Source organism: Hydra viridissima, unplaced genomic scaffold (assembly GCF_058129835.1).
Source record: "Hydra viridissima isolate aposymbiotic clone 2 unplaced genomic scaffold, HvirCarnegie_v1 scaffold_8, whole genome shotgun sequence".
NCBI classification, from domain to species: domain Eukaryota; kingdom Metazoa; phylum Cnidaria; class Hydrozoa; order Anthoathecata; family Hydridae; genus Hydra; species Hydra viridissima.
In genome coordinates, this window is record NW_028324307.1 from 3,465,461 (window position 1) to 3,483,231 (window position 17,771).

Consider the following 17,771-nt stretch of genomic DNA (forward strand, 5'->3'; position numbering starts at 1 on the left):
CCGCAAAAATTCAGTTTGAAATATTCTTAACTTTTAAATCAAATTAATATAATAATGGCTTACCGTAATAAATGTAGGTGAAGAATAGTAGACTTGATCTGTTGAACGAATTGTTGTATGTTAAGATTTCCAAATAGAACTGATTGAAAATAAAAAAGAAATCCACTATTTATAGGACGCGCACATAATAAAAACGTAATTTTTTTGGACCACACCATTTAATGGTGACGCGAACGGAACGCGATTCGTATAATTCGCTAAACGAATTAAAGTTAAATTGATTTGTAAAAATTTTTCGGATTGATAATCCGAACAGCGAAGTGAATCCGCAAAAACAAAATTCGCTAGTGGTTCGTAAATTAGTTTTCGGATTATTAATCCGAAAAATTTTTACGAACTGACTATTTTAATCCGCAAAATAAGTCGGATTGGCTTTTTGCGGATTTTACGAACCGAATCGGCGGTGCCTAATTATAAAAGACTTAAAAAATGGTCAATAATAATGTTCTAGTGGGATTTTTGAAAAATTTTTATCTTCGAATTAGAGTACTTTCCATAAAATTCTCTGTTATAATCAATTATATATAATATATATATATATATATATATATATATATATATATATATATATATATATATATATATATATATATATATATATATATATATATATATATATATATATATATACTGGCAAAAGACAAACTGGCAAAATACACTAAGTCGAATGAAACTATCTTTTCTCTGATTTTAAAATATATTCAACGTTAAGTTATAAAACGGGTATTTTTAAGAAAACTTAAATAATTAATTTCTCTAAACAGTGATTTTTGAGTTAACGTTTTTTGCCAGTATACCCACGATATATATATATATATATATATATATATATATATATATATATATATATATATATATATATATATATATATATATATATATATATATATATATATATATATATATATATATATATATATATATATATAAGCTGGAGGGAGGGTAGAAACTGCAGTTGTGCCATTAAAGCAGATCAGTGGGAACAAACCAGAGAAGATGGCTCCAGAAACTTAAGTTTAATGCAGTTCCTGCAGTCTTTAACCATATTATACCAAAGCATAAAGAAAAAAAACAGTTAAATCCTAAAAATATTTAAAACAATAAAGAAGATAAGATTTTAACCTTTGGAAGAAAAAACATAAGATTTAGATCTAAATTTAAAATTTTGCCTAAGTGGTCCATCACACTACGATGAAAATTGGAAAATCTAAAACTCTAAAGTGACATTTTGCGGAAATCTTTGATTTTATTTAAATTAAAGTGTATGATCAGGGGTTAAAGTAGAGGGGAACGCAGGGGAACGCCGTCCTCCCTAAGCCGAAAATCTCCGAAGTTATTTTTTTTCAATACCGTTCCACTGTCGCGTTTTTGACTTAATACGATCGTCCATAAGTTACACAACACTAATTTTTAAAAAAAATAGAAGAAAGAGATTATTTGCACTTTTGCGCGGCTGTTTTCATGGAACTTAAAAGTCAATTTAATTATTGCTTTAGTTAAAGGCTCTGCGACGGAATACTTACAGTTTGTTTTGTTTTGTTTATTACTTAAATTTAGCGTTGCGTAATTTATGGACAACCCTAACAAAAAAATTATTCGAAAATTCGATTTTAAAAGATTACTGGTATTTCAAACCATTAAATGACATTTATTTAACTCTTAATGACGTTAATCGACGCGGTCGAAGTTTTTTAATATATAAATAGTATTTTATGTAATCTTTTCAGAATATATGTAATCTTATAAATTAATCTTTTCAGAATATATGTAATCTTATAAAGTAATCTTTTCAGGATATATGTAATCTTATAAAGTAATCTTTTCAGGATATATGTAATCTTATAAAGTAATCTTTTCAGGATATATGATTGGTTTGTTCGAAAACATGATCCTTTCCGTAAATGTAAATGTAAACAAAAGGAAATCAAGCAAAATTTCATTTTGCCTGAACCTGCACTCGCTAAATTACGTGTTGACATCGCGCCTGGTGGAGATACAGATCATTTGTCGTCATTACAAGTTACAAATTTTGCTAGCACATTACCAACGAATTGTACATCATCACGATCTAAACAATCACTTAGTATGCAATCTTATCATCACTAAGTATGCAATCGAATTCTTTAACATTATTGCCTCAACAATCATCTAGTTTAGAAGCCTCATCTGATAAAAATCGTAGCGATATGGGGTGCAATCATTTTCCTAAATGTTGGACAACTAAACAATATAATGAATTCAAGAGTAAAAACGATTTTTTATTATGCATCAATGGCAAGATTGGATGTTCTGTTTGCAATACAATAAAGTCAGAAAATTATTCAAAGGAATGGATAGCGGCTCCTTAACGCCTTATGGCGAAACTCGCGAATTGCAGTTGACGTCATTAAGAAAGAAATCACGTAAACAAAAACTTTGTGAAGCCCATAAGCAGGCATGAAAACTTCTTGAACTAAGAAAAGGTGAGCATTTGAAAGCAAATTTTATAAAAAGTAGCCAAGCAGACATAGACACAACTGAATTCGTATTTAGAACTGCATACTATATTGCTAAAAACAACAGACCCTACACTGACCAACCAGAGCTCATTGATTTACAGAAGTTAAATGGTGTTCATGCTGGCTGAGTATTACACTCAAACGTTATTTGTGCAGAAATAATTCATTCTATAAGTGAGGAAATGAAGAAGAAAGTATTATACCCCATCCAGCAGTACCCCGGTCCGTTCAGTATTCTAACCGATAAAAGTACAAGTTCATCCGGGATAGTTTGCTTGATCATATAATGATTTAATGATTTTCCAATTAACATATTTGTTGACTTATTAGAGTTGAATGCAACCAGTGCTTCAGAAATTGCAAATCAGATCCTAAACTATCTTCATCGGCACGGATTTTCGAATTCCTATTTATCGGACAATTTCCCAGGAATTTGCTGTCATGGTGCCTCCGTTATGACTGGATCAAATACTGGCGTCTTTATTCAATTGAAACAGAAGTTTCCTCGGATAGTCGGATGGCATTGCTTGAATCATCGTCTTGAACTGGCTGTAAGTAATGCGGTTAAAGCATGCGTGGCGGTGAACCATTTCAAGTGCTTTATGGATACTCTATATGCTTTGTACAGCACTCAGTCATCGAAAAACAAAAGAGAGTTTTCAAGTTAATTTACTTAAATATGTGTAAAATGAATACAAAATTAATTTTAAGTGTCAAAAATTTGTTTTTCAACTTTCTTTTTTTTTGTAATAACTTTTTATTCATTTTACATATTTGTAAACAAATATTAAATAAAGTAACTTTTGAAAAGCTTCGACTTGCGAACTTATAAAGAGCAAAGGTTCTTTACGCACTACTTCCTGGCAAGTGACAATAAAATTTTGACACTTTTTTGATATATTTAATAGAAAATATGTTCTTTTTTTTACTTGTTCCTATCAGTTCTCCATTACATTTTCCCATTACATTTCTCCATTAGAGGATACATTTTTGTTAAATCAAAAGTCAATCCTTCAAACTCCTCATTGATTTTGCTTCTGCTAAAATAAATGTCATACGCTATACAAGTGTCCATTTTCAGAGGCATAAGTCAGGATGCTATATCAATACTGGGATGCCTATATAGGCTATCAATAACATATTGGTAATCATCAGTAGTATAGCAATTCTTTTTTACCCAAAAATTTGTTTTGAAAACTTGAAAATACGCTAAAGTCACCTTCCATTAGTAACATTTATTTAAGCTTGTAGATATCTACAGCCATATGTTGGTTAAGGTTTATTGCTAAGGTTTTGTAAGGTGGAAATGAGATTCTTTTGTGCGTTCATCATTTTAATGCTCTTTTTGGTGATTTTTCTGTAGAATGGTAACACTTGAAGCATTTTTATTTACACTTTTTATTCTAATTTCACTTGCATAAACAACCTGTTTAAGCCCAGTTTTCTCATTATTGATTAAAACACTTTATGCATCTAATAGTTAAACAATTTAATAATTTTTATGTTAATTCATTTCATGTGTAAAGTTTAATAATTACTTCAGTGAACTATAACTAATTGCAAATCAATTACAATTATAATTGACTTATATCTGATAGTTATTACTGACCTCTTGCACAAAGACAAACGATACACTAAGAGAGATTGTCTTACCACCAAATATTTGGTCTATTAAATGATTTAAGACTAAATCCAACACGCGATGTTGATGTCCTATATACTGAGGTTTAGGAATACTTTGTCTTTTAAATATCTTGTTTTTAAATATCTAATGAATTTAAATATTTATTTTTTAAATATCTAATGGATCGTTACAACTCCGTTTCTGGCTTTGGTATTGTCACTTGTGGATCGCATTTTACAATTTTAATGACTTCTCATAATTAATATTGTTCAAATACCTCAGTTATTTCATTTTAATAGTGTTAAGCTTTCCTATCACTAAGAATTAGTGAAACTAAACGAACATCGTGACTCTGATTTCTTAATACAACAGCTTGCATTTCTTACTTGTTCATTTTGTTACCATCAAAACACAACGCCCAATTTTCATTTTAAAGAGTTTCTTCAAAGTCCTGTTGCACTTTCTATGATTCTCTAACACATGCCTTCGTTTAATGGCTGTTCGCAAACTCTTGCTGATTTAGAGGAACTTAAATTAGTTTTTTTTTTAATTAAAGTGCAGTTTTTGTAGTGTAGAGTAGTATTCTTTTGTTTTTCTTACTTTAGTTGGAGGCTTAGCTTTATCAACAGTATAATCACAGAAACTATAATTATTGTCAGAAGATTCTAAAGATGAAGTGTTAAATGCAAATAAAAGTGCCACACTTTTGCCCCATGAAGGTAAGGAGTTCAAGGATACCAGTGCTTTCAAAACTTTTATTATTTTTCCAAAGCTGGATGAATAATACTATAATATGTTGAAAATATTCTAGCAAAGTCATACTAATGCGATTCAATTTTTAATCCAGGAAATTAAAGTCTCTTGGTTGTGGTCCGCAAACGATCTGATATTTCTAGGCATCCATGCCTATGCTAGCCAGCATCCTGACCCATGTGGAAAGGACCCCAACATGTTAATAGTTTTTCTTGACTCCTACTATAAATACTTAGTATCTGGGACTAATACAACCAAAACCAAAAATTTTGGTTGAGTAATAAATCTCCCTTTGATCATTGGAGACCTGGATCTATCTCTATTCTTAATTATTCACCTTCCAGAACTCCATCTCATTACTGGAGTAGTAGACAAGTTCATGCTGGAAATGGAAATAAATTGATTTTCTTCTCAAAAGATGAAAGTGTACTAAAAATTATTTATTTAGTACAGGATTGATTAGTAACCATCTAGTTCACCATTGAATAGAGGGAAACCAAATATTTCTTAAGAGAAAAAACCAATTTGAAGATGTTTTAAGAGCAAGCATGGAGGGAAAAAGGTAAAGAGTTATAAACCTTTCAAAAGGTTATAGAGACCTTGAAATTTCTGCTACTTGTAAATTACATATTTTAGAAATCCACATCATTCTTTCTTTAGAAGCGGCATCTATGAAATTTCATGTCTGTTTAATGAAGCGGTTAAAATTTACATAAAGTCCCTCGAATCCACATGGACTTTAAATACTTATAGAATAGGTGAAAAAAAAACAGAACCTTAAAGTTCACAGAGACTAATATTTCATTACCCATCATTTTTAAAGCTACATTAATACATTTATACTTATAAGAATGTTGTGCCATTAAGGATTATTCTAAACACAATTTTATTGTTGATAATCAAAAGAAGAAAAAGGAATTTACTAAAACTGAGAAAATAGCAATTTTCACAATAAATTTTCTGATTTTTCCATTTTTCTGTCTTAATGTATCGTATTGCTATGTGCATTAAGAAAAAATATCTTACCAAAATGGATGCAAAAAAAGTCTCTATTTTATTTAGCCCCTCTATGAAAGGAAAAAAAAAAAAAAAAAAAAAAAACCATTCACTTCAATACGTCATCAGTATTACTGAAAAAAGAACAGGTAAAAAACTTTTTATAAATATTCTGTACAATGATTTGATAATAATAAATTAACACTTTACAAATACTTTGAATTAAATTACATTATTACACAACTAGAGATAACGAAAAACGTTATCTTTTATTCTATTTTCAGCATACTTTAAATAGTAAAAAATAAAAGGAATTGAAAATTAAAACACTTCCCCCTTCACTTAATAATTTTAAGTATAATTCTAATTTCATTTTTTTTCCCCACAATATTACATACCTATAAATTTCATATAACAAACGTTCTTTTATAAAAGTTTTTCTAACAAAATATTTCTAACAGCACCATTCGTGACTGTAATTAAATATAAATAAGTTATAAAATACTTTTATAATGAAAAAAAAATCCTCATTTTTCATAAATTTATAAAAACTGTAAACTAAGAAACATTAGAAAGATATGAAATGGAATATTTAAAATCAAGTTTAGCTTTAAACGTACAAAAAACTTAAAACGAATAAATTTATAGCTCAAGGAGATGGGAGAGTTATAGCTTAAGGAGATAACAAATAAAATATCAAAGTATTCTCAGAGCATACTTCTCTGATTTTGCTGAAATTTTGCTGAGTAATTCGTCTCGATTTTTTTTCTCAGTTATCAGATGTTTCTTTAACTTCAAAAGATCTGCATCCCATAACAAAACAAAACCAAATTCTTCAACATCATTGCTAAAGGCTAATAGTGGGCGAAACCCCTGACCAGCTGTTATTACAGATGCTGGTTTTCCATTTACAGCCTGTGTAGAAATAATTGAGCGAACAGCACCCAAGTGCCTGGATATCACAGTAGTAACCTGGAACAAAGGCTTTAAAATGTCAACTATCAATACATGACCGCCACCACAACCAATCCATAAAGACGAATTATCAACTAACTCCAAGCTGATTATGCGACAGTCATGTTCAGAAATGTTAGGATAATTCTTTTTAAGTGTTTTGGAACAGTCAAATTCAAATAAGAGAGACTCATTGACTCTGTGATTAACATATTTCACAACAACTAGTTTGCTACTTTTTTTAGAACTAAGAATTAACTGACTTTGAAAGTAGATTACACATGAAACAGCATTCACACTGCGATTAGTAACATGAGCAGTCTGCAACACAACAAAAGAAGAAGTGTCTAGTATTTTTATGTCTTTGCCATAGCCACATATAAGATTCTCATGACTAAGTGCCATGCAGATAATAGGATTTCGGCTGTTTTTATCATTTAAAGATATGTATTGAGGAACGCTATCTAAAAATTTATTATGCTTAATAAACATAGGAATAGCAAAATAACTTTTTAAAATTCTTATAAAACCACAAATTTTAAGTACCTGTTTTAAAAATATCATCTGAACGAAATATGGCTATTTTCCCATCTGCCAACCCAAATAAAATGGAATCTTGCTGTGTTTGCAACATGCACAGTACTGAGTCTGAAAGTTGGGCCAACTCATGCATAAAACATTTTGATTGAGCATCATATAAGGCCACACCACATTCTTTGGTTCCAACAATAATGCAATGCTTATAAGACATCATACAAAGTATACGACCAACCCTTGTCATTGTGCCTTGTACTGACTATAGTAATTGATATTTATATCTACTAACAATCTATGTACATAAAATGATTGATATTAACAACTACTCAACAAAACAGAAAATAAAGGAAAAAAGCGTTTGCCCCAAAAACTTATTTCAAACTTGTAAACTTTTATAAAATAGAACTTATAAATTAGAACATACATGTTTTCTTGTCTGAGTCACAGAAAACCATGTTAATTGACTATTTAATCCAGAGCCACCACTGGCAACCCAGACCTCTATATTTTCTTTTTCAGAATCAGAGAAGGTGCGAGTAGTAAGACATTCAATATTTTGCTTCTTGCAAACAGCAACTTGTTTTTTTAAACACAAAAGATCAACATTCAAAAGTGCTTCCACAAGTGTTTCAGCTTTTGGCCTTTTCTCTAAAATAAAAAAAGAAAGAATAACAGTACTTCAAAAAAGTATGTCTAAAAATATATAGCACAAAATTACAGTAACTAAAAAAAGTACCAAACAAACAGCAAATTTTATCAGAACATTTTCAAATTCATTACCTGGAGTTGGTAACAAACAATTCTTTATAAGATCTTCAATATCTGGCCAAGGTGCACAGCCATGCGAGATTAAAGAATCAATAGGTTTGTTACTCAAAATAGCATTTTCAAATTCATTCTGAAATTTTAAATCCCTAAATGGCTTTTGACCATTTGTAACTAGCTCATATAAGGTCACACCATATGAGAAAATATCAACCTAAATCACAATTCATCAATTAGATTAAAATTCTAATTAAAAAAAAAACAAAAAAAACAAAAAAAAAAACAAAAAACAGTTCTTGATATTTCAACTCAGATAAATACCTCAGTGCTATATTCACTATCTGCACATGCAACCTCAGGAGCTTGATATGTAGCTGTTCCTCTAATAGCAATTAGACCTTGAAATGCTTTGAGCTGAGATATACCATAGTCAGATAGCTTAACATTGACAGGTACACATAGCGAGTAGGAAAATACAAGAACATTGCTTGGTTTCAAATCACGATAAACAATGTTATGTTTATGAATGAAAGCCAGACCTTCAGCTATCTAAGAAAAAAAAAAGTCAAATCCTTTACTAAGATAATTTTTTAATTTACTATGATAACCTTTTTCATATACTAATATTCAAAAAACTAACCTGCAATGCTATTCTATGCTTTAAACCTTTACTCAGATCTCGTTTTGAAGTTAATGCTGATGCTAAGCTTCCTAAAGGAGCATACTCAAGCAAAAGGGCACGAGGACGTAGACTTACTCCCACAACTGAAACCAGACAAGGATGGTGTAAACGCTTCAAAATATCCACCTCTTGCCTCAACATACGGTTGGGACAGCTCCCTGGAGATTTAGTAAATACCTGACACAAAAGTAAAACAACAATTTGAGGATGGCAATAATGATAATAATAGGATGGTGACAAAAAAAAACAAAAAAAAAAATCCTTAAACTCCATTTTATTTCAACTAAAATAAAAAAAAGAATATATATATATATATATTTAACATAAATACCTTAGCAGCAACATAGTTTCCATTAATCTTCACTTTATAAACAGATGCAAAAGCACCTGTTCCAAGCTTATTATTATTATCCAAATATTTTATATCACAATTTGAATTGACTAAATCCCCCAAATCAGCAAAAACAGCATCAGGTGCAATAAAACTAATATCGCAAAAAGTACTACATTTTGTGCACTTAATTTTATCTGATAAGTATGATGCTTCAATACATTTTTCCAACTCAAAGTAAACTTCTTTACCTAATATTTTACAATTGTGGCATGGTGCAAGACGCTTTACAGTCCTCTTCAGAGAGGTATCTGTAAGACCAGGATACCATTCATCTATTAAAGCATCAACTAAATCAACAATTCCAACAAAAAGCTGATAACCAGCAAAAGATCTTTGACTGTAGATGTCAAAGATATTCAGATTGTTCTCATCACTTTCAATCAAGCAGAAACTTGTTTGTGACCATTTTAGAAAAACACCATTTTGCCAATAATCAGATTCCAAATTTAGCTTCAATGAGAGAATTAAAAATGAAATAAGATCTTATGAGGTCAACAACAGTTATAGAATTTGAAAAAAAAATTATTTTCCTAGGGTAGATGTTTTGAAACAGGTTATGATGTCAAAATGAAAAGTTTTTTTACCTGCAGATATGAACCATGAATAAGTTCTGGAAAAGAAAGAACACGTGCAATCAATCGAGGCCAAAACCCACTAGGCACATATGGGAAGTGGTATCTTCTAGTTATAATATGAGAAGCTAACCAGTTCTGCTTTAACATTAACAGATGTTGTGGAGAAGCTTTTTGGAGTTTTGATGTGACCAAATAATTTTCCTCTGAAATTGGCAATAGAACTTCAAATCTTTGCAGTAGCCTGCAAGAACATATGAAAACAATAATATAGACGAAAATACAATGCATTTATGGTATACTTATTTTTTCAACAAAAAAAACATATCTCATTTGTTATATTTAAGATTACAGCAAAGAAACCTTTTTACCTAAAAAATAGCTCAAGGAAATTTTGAGTAAAACAGGGCTCTGGAAAAAGTTTAAGAGCATCAGACTTTGCCAAGACTCCTCTTTGTGTAATGTATGGATTAATTTCTTTTATAGTGACAACACGAGCCATCATTTGACAAAACCATTGCGGATCAATAATGCAGTAGTTTTTTAAGTTACCAATAGGATCTTTAAAGTTAAATAGTGATCCTAAACATAAAAAAATATATATTTAAAAACTAAGTCATAGTTCAATTTATAAAAAAAATATTTTTTTGTATTACACAATTTAATAAAGACCTGTCTCTGCAAGAAACATCAAGACACGATTAAACTCTTCATGATCTAATTGTAATCCATTTTCAATTGAAAGTTGGTGCAAACTTTGTTTACTTATAATGGGCAGTTCTCCAGAAATTCGCATTGTTTTAGCCTTATTGCGAATAAAACTTTCAAACTTAACATAACTCTGAGGAACCATCTTTTCCAGAATTGGTTGACCTTTAAACATAAATTCACTTATACATTTATAAATTTCCTCCCTGAGCAGTACAATACCATGATTCTCTTTTAAACAGTTTACAATTGCAGTAGTTTGAATTGTGGGAAACCCAGATCCTTGTAAAAACTTGCGATGAGAAGCTGAAAGAGATTGTAAATTTTCTTTAGCACATTTATCAGCATGTGTCCCTACCAAAATAACTTTTGAGCCAGGAGCAGCAGCTTGTATATTTAACAACCATGGGGTAAGTGTCTTAATTTCTTCTTCACCTCGGCTTGCATCATACACAGCTAAGTACAGGGCACGTGAACTTAGAAAAAATTGATGAGTGCTGTAAAAATCTTCCTGACCAGCAAAATCCCATGCATTAACCAAAAATGATGGATATTTTGAACTACTTTTAAACTTTAATTGAGGTGGTTTTAAAATAAAATCTTTAACTTCAATGCCAACTGTAGCAAGTTTGTTTGCAGAATGAGGCTTCTTTGAAAGCTGACAAATAAGTGAGGTTTTTCCTCTTCCAGCTAGCCCAACTAACATCAATTTGATATGCCGATATGGAACTGAATTTTCTAATTTTGAACGAAAATAGGAAACAAGATTCTTAGGCGTTCCGTTTAAAACAGCAGCCCCATGACGCAAAGTCAGTCCGGCCATTGGAAATTGAAACAAATTATTTAATTGACCAATTTCGTCTGGTAGTTTTTTCAACATCTTGTTATGACTTACATCTAGTATGCTCAAAGTATTTAGCTTTCCAATATGACTTGGTAACACTTTAATTTTATTATTAGAAAGTATTAAACTAAAGATATTTGGCCAAAGAATACCAGCATTTTTATTTAAAGGTAGTTCTGAAATACTATTATTAGAAAAGTTTAGCTCTTTGATCTTTTTTGATGACCAATAATGCAAATCAGGGAGACAAGTCAATGAGTTATTTGACATGTCAAGATAGATCAGAGAAGGTAAGTCTAAAACAAATTTCGGAATGTAAAAAGGATCTTTATGTGTTAGTTTATTATGTGACAAATATAAATGAGTGAGCTGAAGTAGAGTTGAAGAAGTATATGTTGGCAAACTCTCCAAATAGTTATGAGAAAAATCCAACTTTTCTAAAGAGATACAGCAATCAAGAAAATAATTTGGTATATTAGTGAGTTTGTTGAAACTCAAATGTAATGTTTGCAGAGAAGCAAATTCACCACGTAGTGGTAAGTCAGTAATGCCATTTTTAGATAAAAACAAATGCTGAAGGCGTGGAAACTTATGCTGAAAACATAATGGAAATGTATTCAGCTGATTGTCACTTAAGTCAAGCTTTTGAATTGATAAAGTTACTGGTATCTTATCTGGTTCAATTGAAGATATATAATTTGATGCGATATCAAGATCTTCAATTTTCTGTAGATTCAGAAGGTCATACGGCAACTGTTTCAAATTGTTCTTTGAAGCACGTAGTGTTTTTAAAGAGAGCAATGAAGAACAAAGTGGTAAAGAAAAGTCACTGATGGAATTGTTGCTTACATCCAAAGTTACGAGGTTCTTTAAAAAATTTTTCATTGTAAAACTTGTACTGATAGCTAAATTTTCTATGTCTGATATTTGGTTGTGTGAGATATCAAAAGTAACAATACATTCATCATTGTCATTTAGAGACAAAATTTGAAACAAGTTCTTTTTTTGAGTTGGGTTTAAATTTACAGAAGAAGCAGCTAGTCTTTTAATATTACCATTACCAGATGGTTCAGAAATCTGACAGAAAATACCTGGGTGCCGAGGATCACAACAGTTGAATGGAAGTTTTGAAACAGCCAAAAACTTTACTCTTCTATTGATTTTAGCCTCTTTTAATTCAGTCTTATTTTCACACAACAAAAAAGAATTAGATTTATTCTTTGATTCTACATCAAAAACCATGGAACTAGTTGCTTTTCTTCTTTGAAGCAAAGAGGGAAGGAAATACTCTTCTTTCAGATAACAAATGTTTAATGCGCTCCATGTAATAGCCCTATGTGTTTCCTCAAAACCAATATGACGTAACAATATCCCGGCAACATTATGTAATTTTTTTTCAAGTGCACACTGAAGTGCTGATGAAACATCAGAAGGTTTAAAAGTTAGCAAGAGTTCAACAATTTCGATTTGATTATTAGAAACAGCTAGGCATAGAGCACTTCCCTCTTCTGAACTAGAATTGACATCTGCACCCCATTCAATGAGCAACTTGCAGCAGTTTTTCAAACCAAATAAACAGGCACGCTGAAAAACTATATTTGTGATAGATTGCTCAAATGTTAAACTAGACAAACAATATTGGGCAAGTACTGATAGCAAAGGATCTGATGTCTCAAAGATAAATAACAAATTCTCATGAATATTAGAGTCACCAATAACTTTGTATTTGTCATATGAACACTCAGCAAGAAGAAGACTTAGTGCAACACACCCTTCCACTTTGACACTGGAGTTAGAAGAGAACCTGGAATTTTTAGAATTAAAATTAAAAAGCATTAGAATTAAAAAAAAGAAAAAAGAAAAATTGAAAACATAAAAGAAAATGAAGATTTTCAAAAATAAATTTAGTTAGAGTTAGCATTTAAAATTTTAAATATTTAAAAGTTAAAATATTTGTTTTCCCACAATATATAAAAAAGATTCTATTGGATATATTTACTAATAATAATAGTAGCTTTAGTAACAGAAGTAATATTACATACGCAAGAATGGCATCTTTAATTGTATCTACTATTTCACCAAACACATCTTTTTGTCCTATAAAATCTTTATGTCCTGCTATCAGCTGCATTATAATGCAAGCTTTCAAGTTAATTCTTTCATTGCTTTGGTGATGCTTTACCACACAATGAATTTTTTCTATAAAAACTATTTTCAAAAGCTGGTTCTCTTCATATGAGGTGAATAGTGCTAAAAGATATTTACATTAGGAGAACAAGTTATATGCAAAACAAGTTATATGCAAAAAAATTGTGAGAAAAAAAAAAAAAAAAATTCACATTATAATGATATTGAGAAACCTTAGAGTTTAGATATAATAACAATAAAGAATGTAAATAAATTCACTAAAAATTAGGAACAAATTTTTTTATTTCAAATACCTAATGTTTCTAATATGACTTCCACAAGATCTTCATTGGCGTCATTTGCACTCATAATATCTAGAATGATTAGGGGTAGCTGATACACCATGCATTGTTTTCTAAAATCTTCCAAATCTTGAGCTAAACAAGCAACTAACCCAATACATTCCTTTAAAACACAAATGTCAGCTGTTTCTTTTAAAGTACTCTCTATGTGTAACAAAATATGGTACTGAAACATAAGCTCTTTCTGTAAAAGATGATTACAAGCTAATCCTCTTAATGCATGAAATCCACACCCCTGGATAGTGTTATCACCAGGTGAATCAACAATTTCATTAATAATTGATATATAGACCCCTTTCATTACATATGATTCTTGTATTATTGGAGAGTTTGTTGAAAGTGTATGTATAGCTCCACATGCTGATTGGAACAAATATATGTCTTTTTTGTGAATATTGAGAGCAGCAATCACACAATTATGGATTGGGAGTAAGCAATCACTCTCTTCACCTATCATTTCACACAAGTTAGGATTGTTTTCAATTCCAAATCTGAGTGCATCACAAGCCGCTTGCTGCAAATGAACACTATCAGAAAATTTTACCATAGCTGTAAACAATGCTGAAAGCCACTTTGAATCATCAGTTCCTAAGAGAAAGGAAGTGATATTGTTAAAATTAGATAAGATTCTTCGCAAAAGATTTAACAATATAAAAGAAATTAAGGATATAGATGAACTCTAGACTAATGCAGACACGTGTAGACCCTAATTCAATTATATAGATAGTGTTGTTATTTATAGATAAATAACAGTAGCATTTAACAGGTGCAAGTACCTAATATACAAACAACATTTAACTCTGGTATCATCAAAATCAACATCCTGAAACAATTTAATGACTTAACAAATCATCTTTATCAATGAAAATTTTTTTTTCTTAGAAGTTACTCTAACTTCAATCCTGAATTGATTAAAAATTTCTTATCGTTTTTTATTTAAAAGTATTTATTTTTAAAATAGGTTTTCTTTGTTTTTAATGTTATAGAAAATCTTCTAGTAAGCTTATGATTAGTAAAAAAGCATTTTTTACTATTCATACTTACTAGAAGAGTTTTCTGATTGAAACTGACTAGACTAGAATTCTTATAAAGTCCTTACTAAATAAACTGTACCACACAGTGCTGTGCTCTTTTAAAAGAAAAATGTATATGGCTACTTAATTATAATAGTTAAAGAATATCATAAGCAATCTGTTTCAATACCATCACAAACAAAATCTTCTTCAATTTCGTCAACATCTTTTAAAAGCTCTTCTAGTGCATTGATATTGCTTTCACTTGGTAAACAGTTTTCAGACTCTTTGAAAACCTTAAAAACCTTTCAGGATAATTAAGACTCATTTTTTTCTGTCGTCTTTTTGCCATCCAAATTGAACAGATGGGTGGGTCTGATTTATTCATGGCACAAATGAAGACATCAAGAAAATTGTCTACTCTTGATCATTTTTAGTACGATGGGTTCGGTATTTACTAATTGTTTATGTTGACTTATTGCTGCCTCTTCTACTACTATACCATGATGCACTGATGAACGAATAATTCTTTCTTGAGCGTGGGCGAGAACTTATGCGCAGTGACTGAAATTTTTATGATTGGGATGTGATTAACTTTCAAACAAATTTCAAAGCATTTTGGACATTATGTGTTAAATTTGCGTCAAAAAAAGAAACAATTGGGCCATTATTCATGCTTACACTTAAATGCCGATTACGATAACCATATTTTGAACTACACCATAGCAGCTTAAATACAAGTACAGGTAACAAAAAAACGAAGTCGGTGGTAGCAACTATGACCCACAGGCAACATTAACAATCGCATTACATTGGTAATAAATCATTTAAATGCAAACAAAAGTAAACTTTATTAGGAGTAGAATTTTTCGATAGTGAGTAGAAAATCGCTTAGAAATTGAATAAACATTAACGGACCAAAATTTTCATATTGCCTTAATTTTGAATGGCGCAAATTGGTGCGGGATTTTCTTTTCCCACTTGGAATTACTCAATGCTAAACTTGACTCAGAGCTAAAATTTTGCTTGTGGAAATGCAGGCCAAAATAATTGTTGATTGACAAAATAGAGATTTTTATTACTTTTAAAGTTTCTTGTTTCATAATTTAAAAAAATTTTTTTTGGCAACAAATTACAAAGCTATATATATATATTTTTGTATTACCTGTCTTATAATCTATTATGACCTATGGATTATTTTGATATTATTGATCAAAAGTTGATTTTTTGATCATTATTATCAAAATAATCCATTCTTCGTTTTCTTACAGCAAAAGCGCACTTTTTCTGTCCATTTTCAACTTTTCAATATCTCATGTTTTCTGATTATTCCGCCTGATTGTCCATAGAGCAAGTGTGGTGTTTTGGTCTCGACCCCAGAAGCTTACCTCTTTTCTCAAAAATCATAAACACCTTAAAATCAATAAACATAAAAAAAAAATTTGATACATTAATCAATGCACGCATTAAAACGTTTTCAAACTCAGATCACGTTTTTCAAAACATGAGTAAACGTGCCCATGAAAAATCTGGTTAAAATCTTTGGTGTGGAGCAATATATTGAGCAAAATAATGGCGAGTTTCTTATTTTCTTTTATGATTATTTCAATCAAATAATGTATACTGAAATAAATTCCCGGCAATCGAAATAGCTAATATTATTCACTTCTACACTCATTCATTAAAAATGCACATTTCCTCATAAAATGCATATTTCTTTCATTTTTTTCTCCTTTAATAAGTTCGAGAAGTTTTTTTTATTTGATTTTTCATAAAGAAAAAAAAAAAAAGAAAAAAACATTTGAAACATTTTGTTTACACAATTTAAAAGTTAAAAACTAGTTATAGATTCTTAAAATAAAACGGTTTATGTATCATTTTTAAAATTTTTTCTCTTATAAAGCTTTGTTAAGGTGTGCTTTAAAAGCCTCAATTCCACCTTAGAAAGTGCATTTATCATTTACGGAAAAAAGTAGCACCAAATGTGGATCGCTTTCATATAAAAACAAACATTATGTTAACAAATATAAAAAGTCAACTTTTTACACCCAGCAAAAATGAGTCATTAGATAAAAATAAAATTCGCATGCGTTAAACTGACTTGTTACAAATTAGAGCAAATACAACAAAGCAGTCTCCATCAGTCAACTAATATGTATGTGTAGAATATTTCGCACAAGTTTTACCCATATTAAGAATAAATTTAGGCTTCTGCCCATAGTTGGCACACTGTGCACCATACGCAAAAATATTTAAATTAATATACACAATCAAGCTTTGATTGAACTTAAAACAGTTTTTTGTAGTGAATTTCTGGAAAGTTCTTCTTCTTTTAAACACCACACTTTTTATAGCAGCGTTTGGTGTAATAATATCGCATCATCTGTTATATTTTTCTTGGGTGGTGTTTAAATTATTTAATAATAACTTTACAAACACACTGAAGTGGGGGAGGAAAGATGATAGTGGACCACCTACTAGGAGATCGCTTACACACGCTGTGATACGAATAAGTCATCTTACTTTCTATATAGGAGTTCTTTGGCACTTGAAATTTTACTACTGTGACGCAATTGTTTAAAATAAATTCAAATCAAACATGTTTAATTTGAAGCTAAAAATAACTGTATTCGTTGCAGAATATTTTCAGATCTAATCTGCTGTTAGCCGAATCTGTAATCTACCGAAAAGGTTGTTTTTAACGAAATTCTTCAAAGAATTGCTGTGTTTTTGTTTTTTTTTTAAAAAAAGGAAAAAATCTTTCTAAAACTAAGATAAAAAGCCAGCATTCATCAGATCAAAGATCTTTTTTGAGTTATTAGAAAGAAGTTATGATCGTAGAATTGCATTCAATTACAATCTCAGAAAAGAAGGCTTACGAA

The 17,771-nt window shown here is 30.2% G+C and overlaps 1 protein-coding gene across 6 annotated transcripts in view; it reads right to left on the bottom strand.

The window, feature by feature from the left end:
- Positions 1-6,044: 6,044 nt before the first annotated feature.
- LOC145186810 (leucine-rich repeat serine/threonine-protein kinase 2-like) overlaps positions 6,045-17,771 on the bottom strand; it is a 28,329-nt gene continuing 16,602 nt past the window's right edge. For 5 of the 6 annotated variants that reach the window (XM_080063075.2, XM_090095365.1, XM_090095366.1 and 2 more), the window contains 12 exons: positions 13,829-14,464; positions 13,430-13,637; positions 10,508-13,191; positions 10,207-10,417; positions 9,848-10,079; positions 9,201-9,713; positions 8,828-9,046; positions 8,509-8,736; positions 8,203-8,401; positions 7,847-8,070; positions 7,432-7,681; positions 6,045-7,349 (listed from right to left, as the gene is read on the bottom strand). In XM_080063075.2, coding sequence (XP_079919201.2) covers positions 6,628-7,349; positions 7,432-7,681; positions 7,847-8,070; positions 8,203-8,401; positions 8,509-8,736; positions 8,828-9,046; positions 9,201-9,713; positions 9,848-10,079; positions 10,207-10,417; positions 10,508-13,191; positions 13,430-13,637; positions 13,829-14,464 — 6,326 coding nt within the window. In that variant the 3' untranslated portion in view covers positions 6,045-6,627. Of the gene's footprint in view, positions 7,350-7,431; positions 7,682-7,846; positions 8,071-8,202; positions 8,402-8,508; positions 8,737-8,827; positions 9,047-9,200; positions 9,714-9,847; positions 10,080-10,206; positions 10,418-10,507; positions 13,192-13,429; positions 13,638-13,828; positions 14,465-15,079; positions 17,508-17,771 lie in introns of those variants that run through there. The other variant, XM_090095367.1, reaches the window with a different exon arrangement.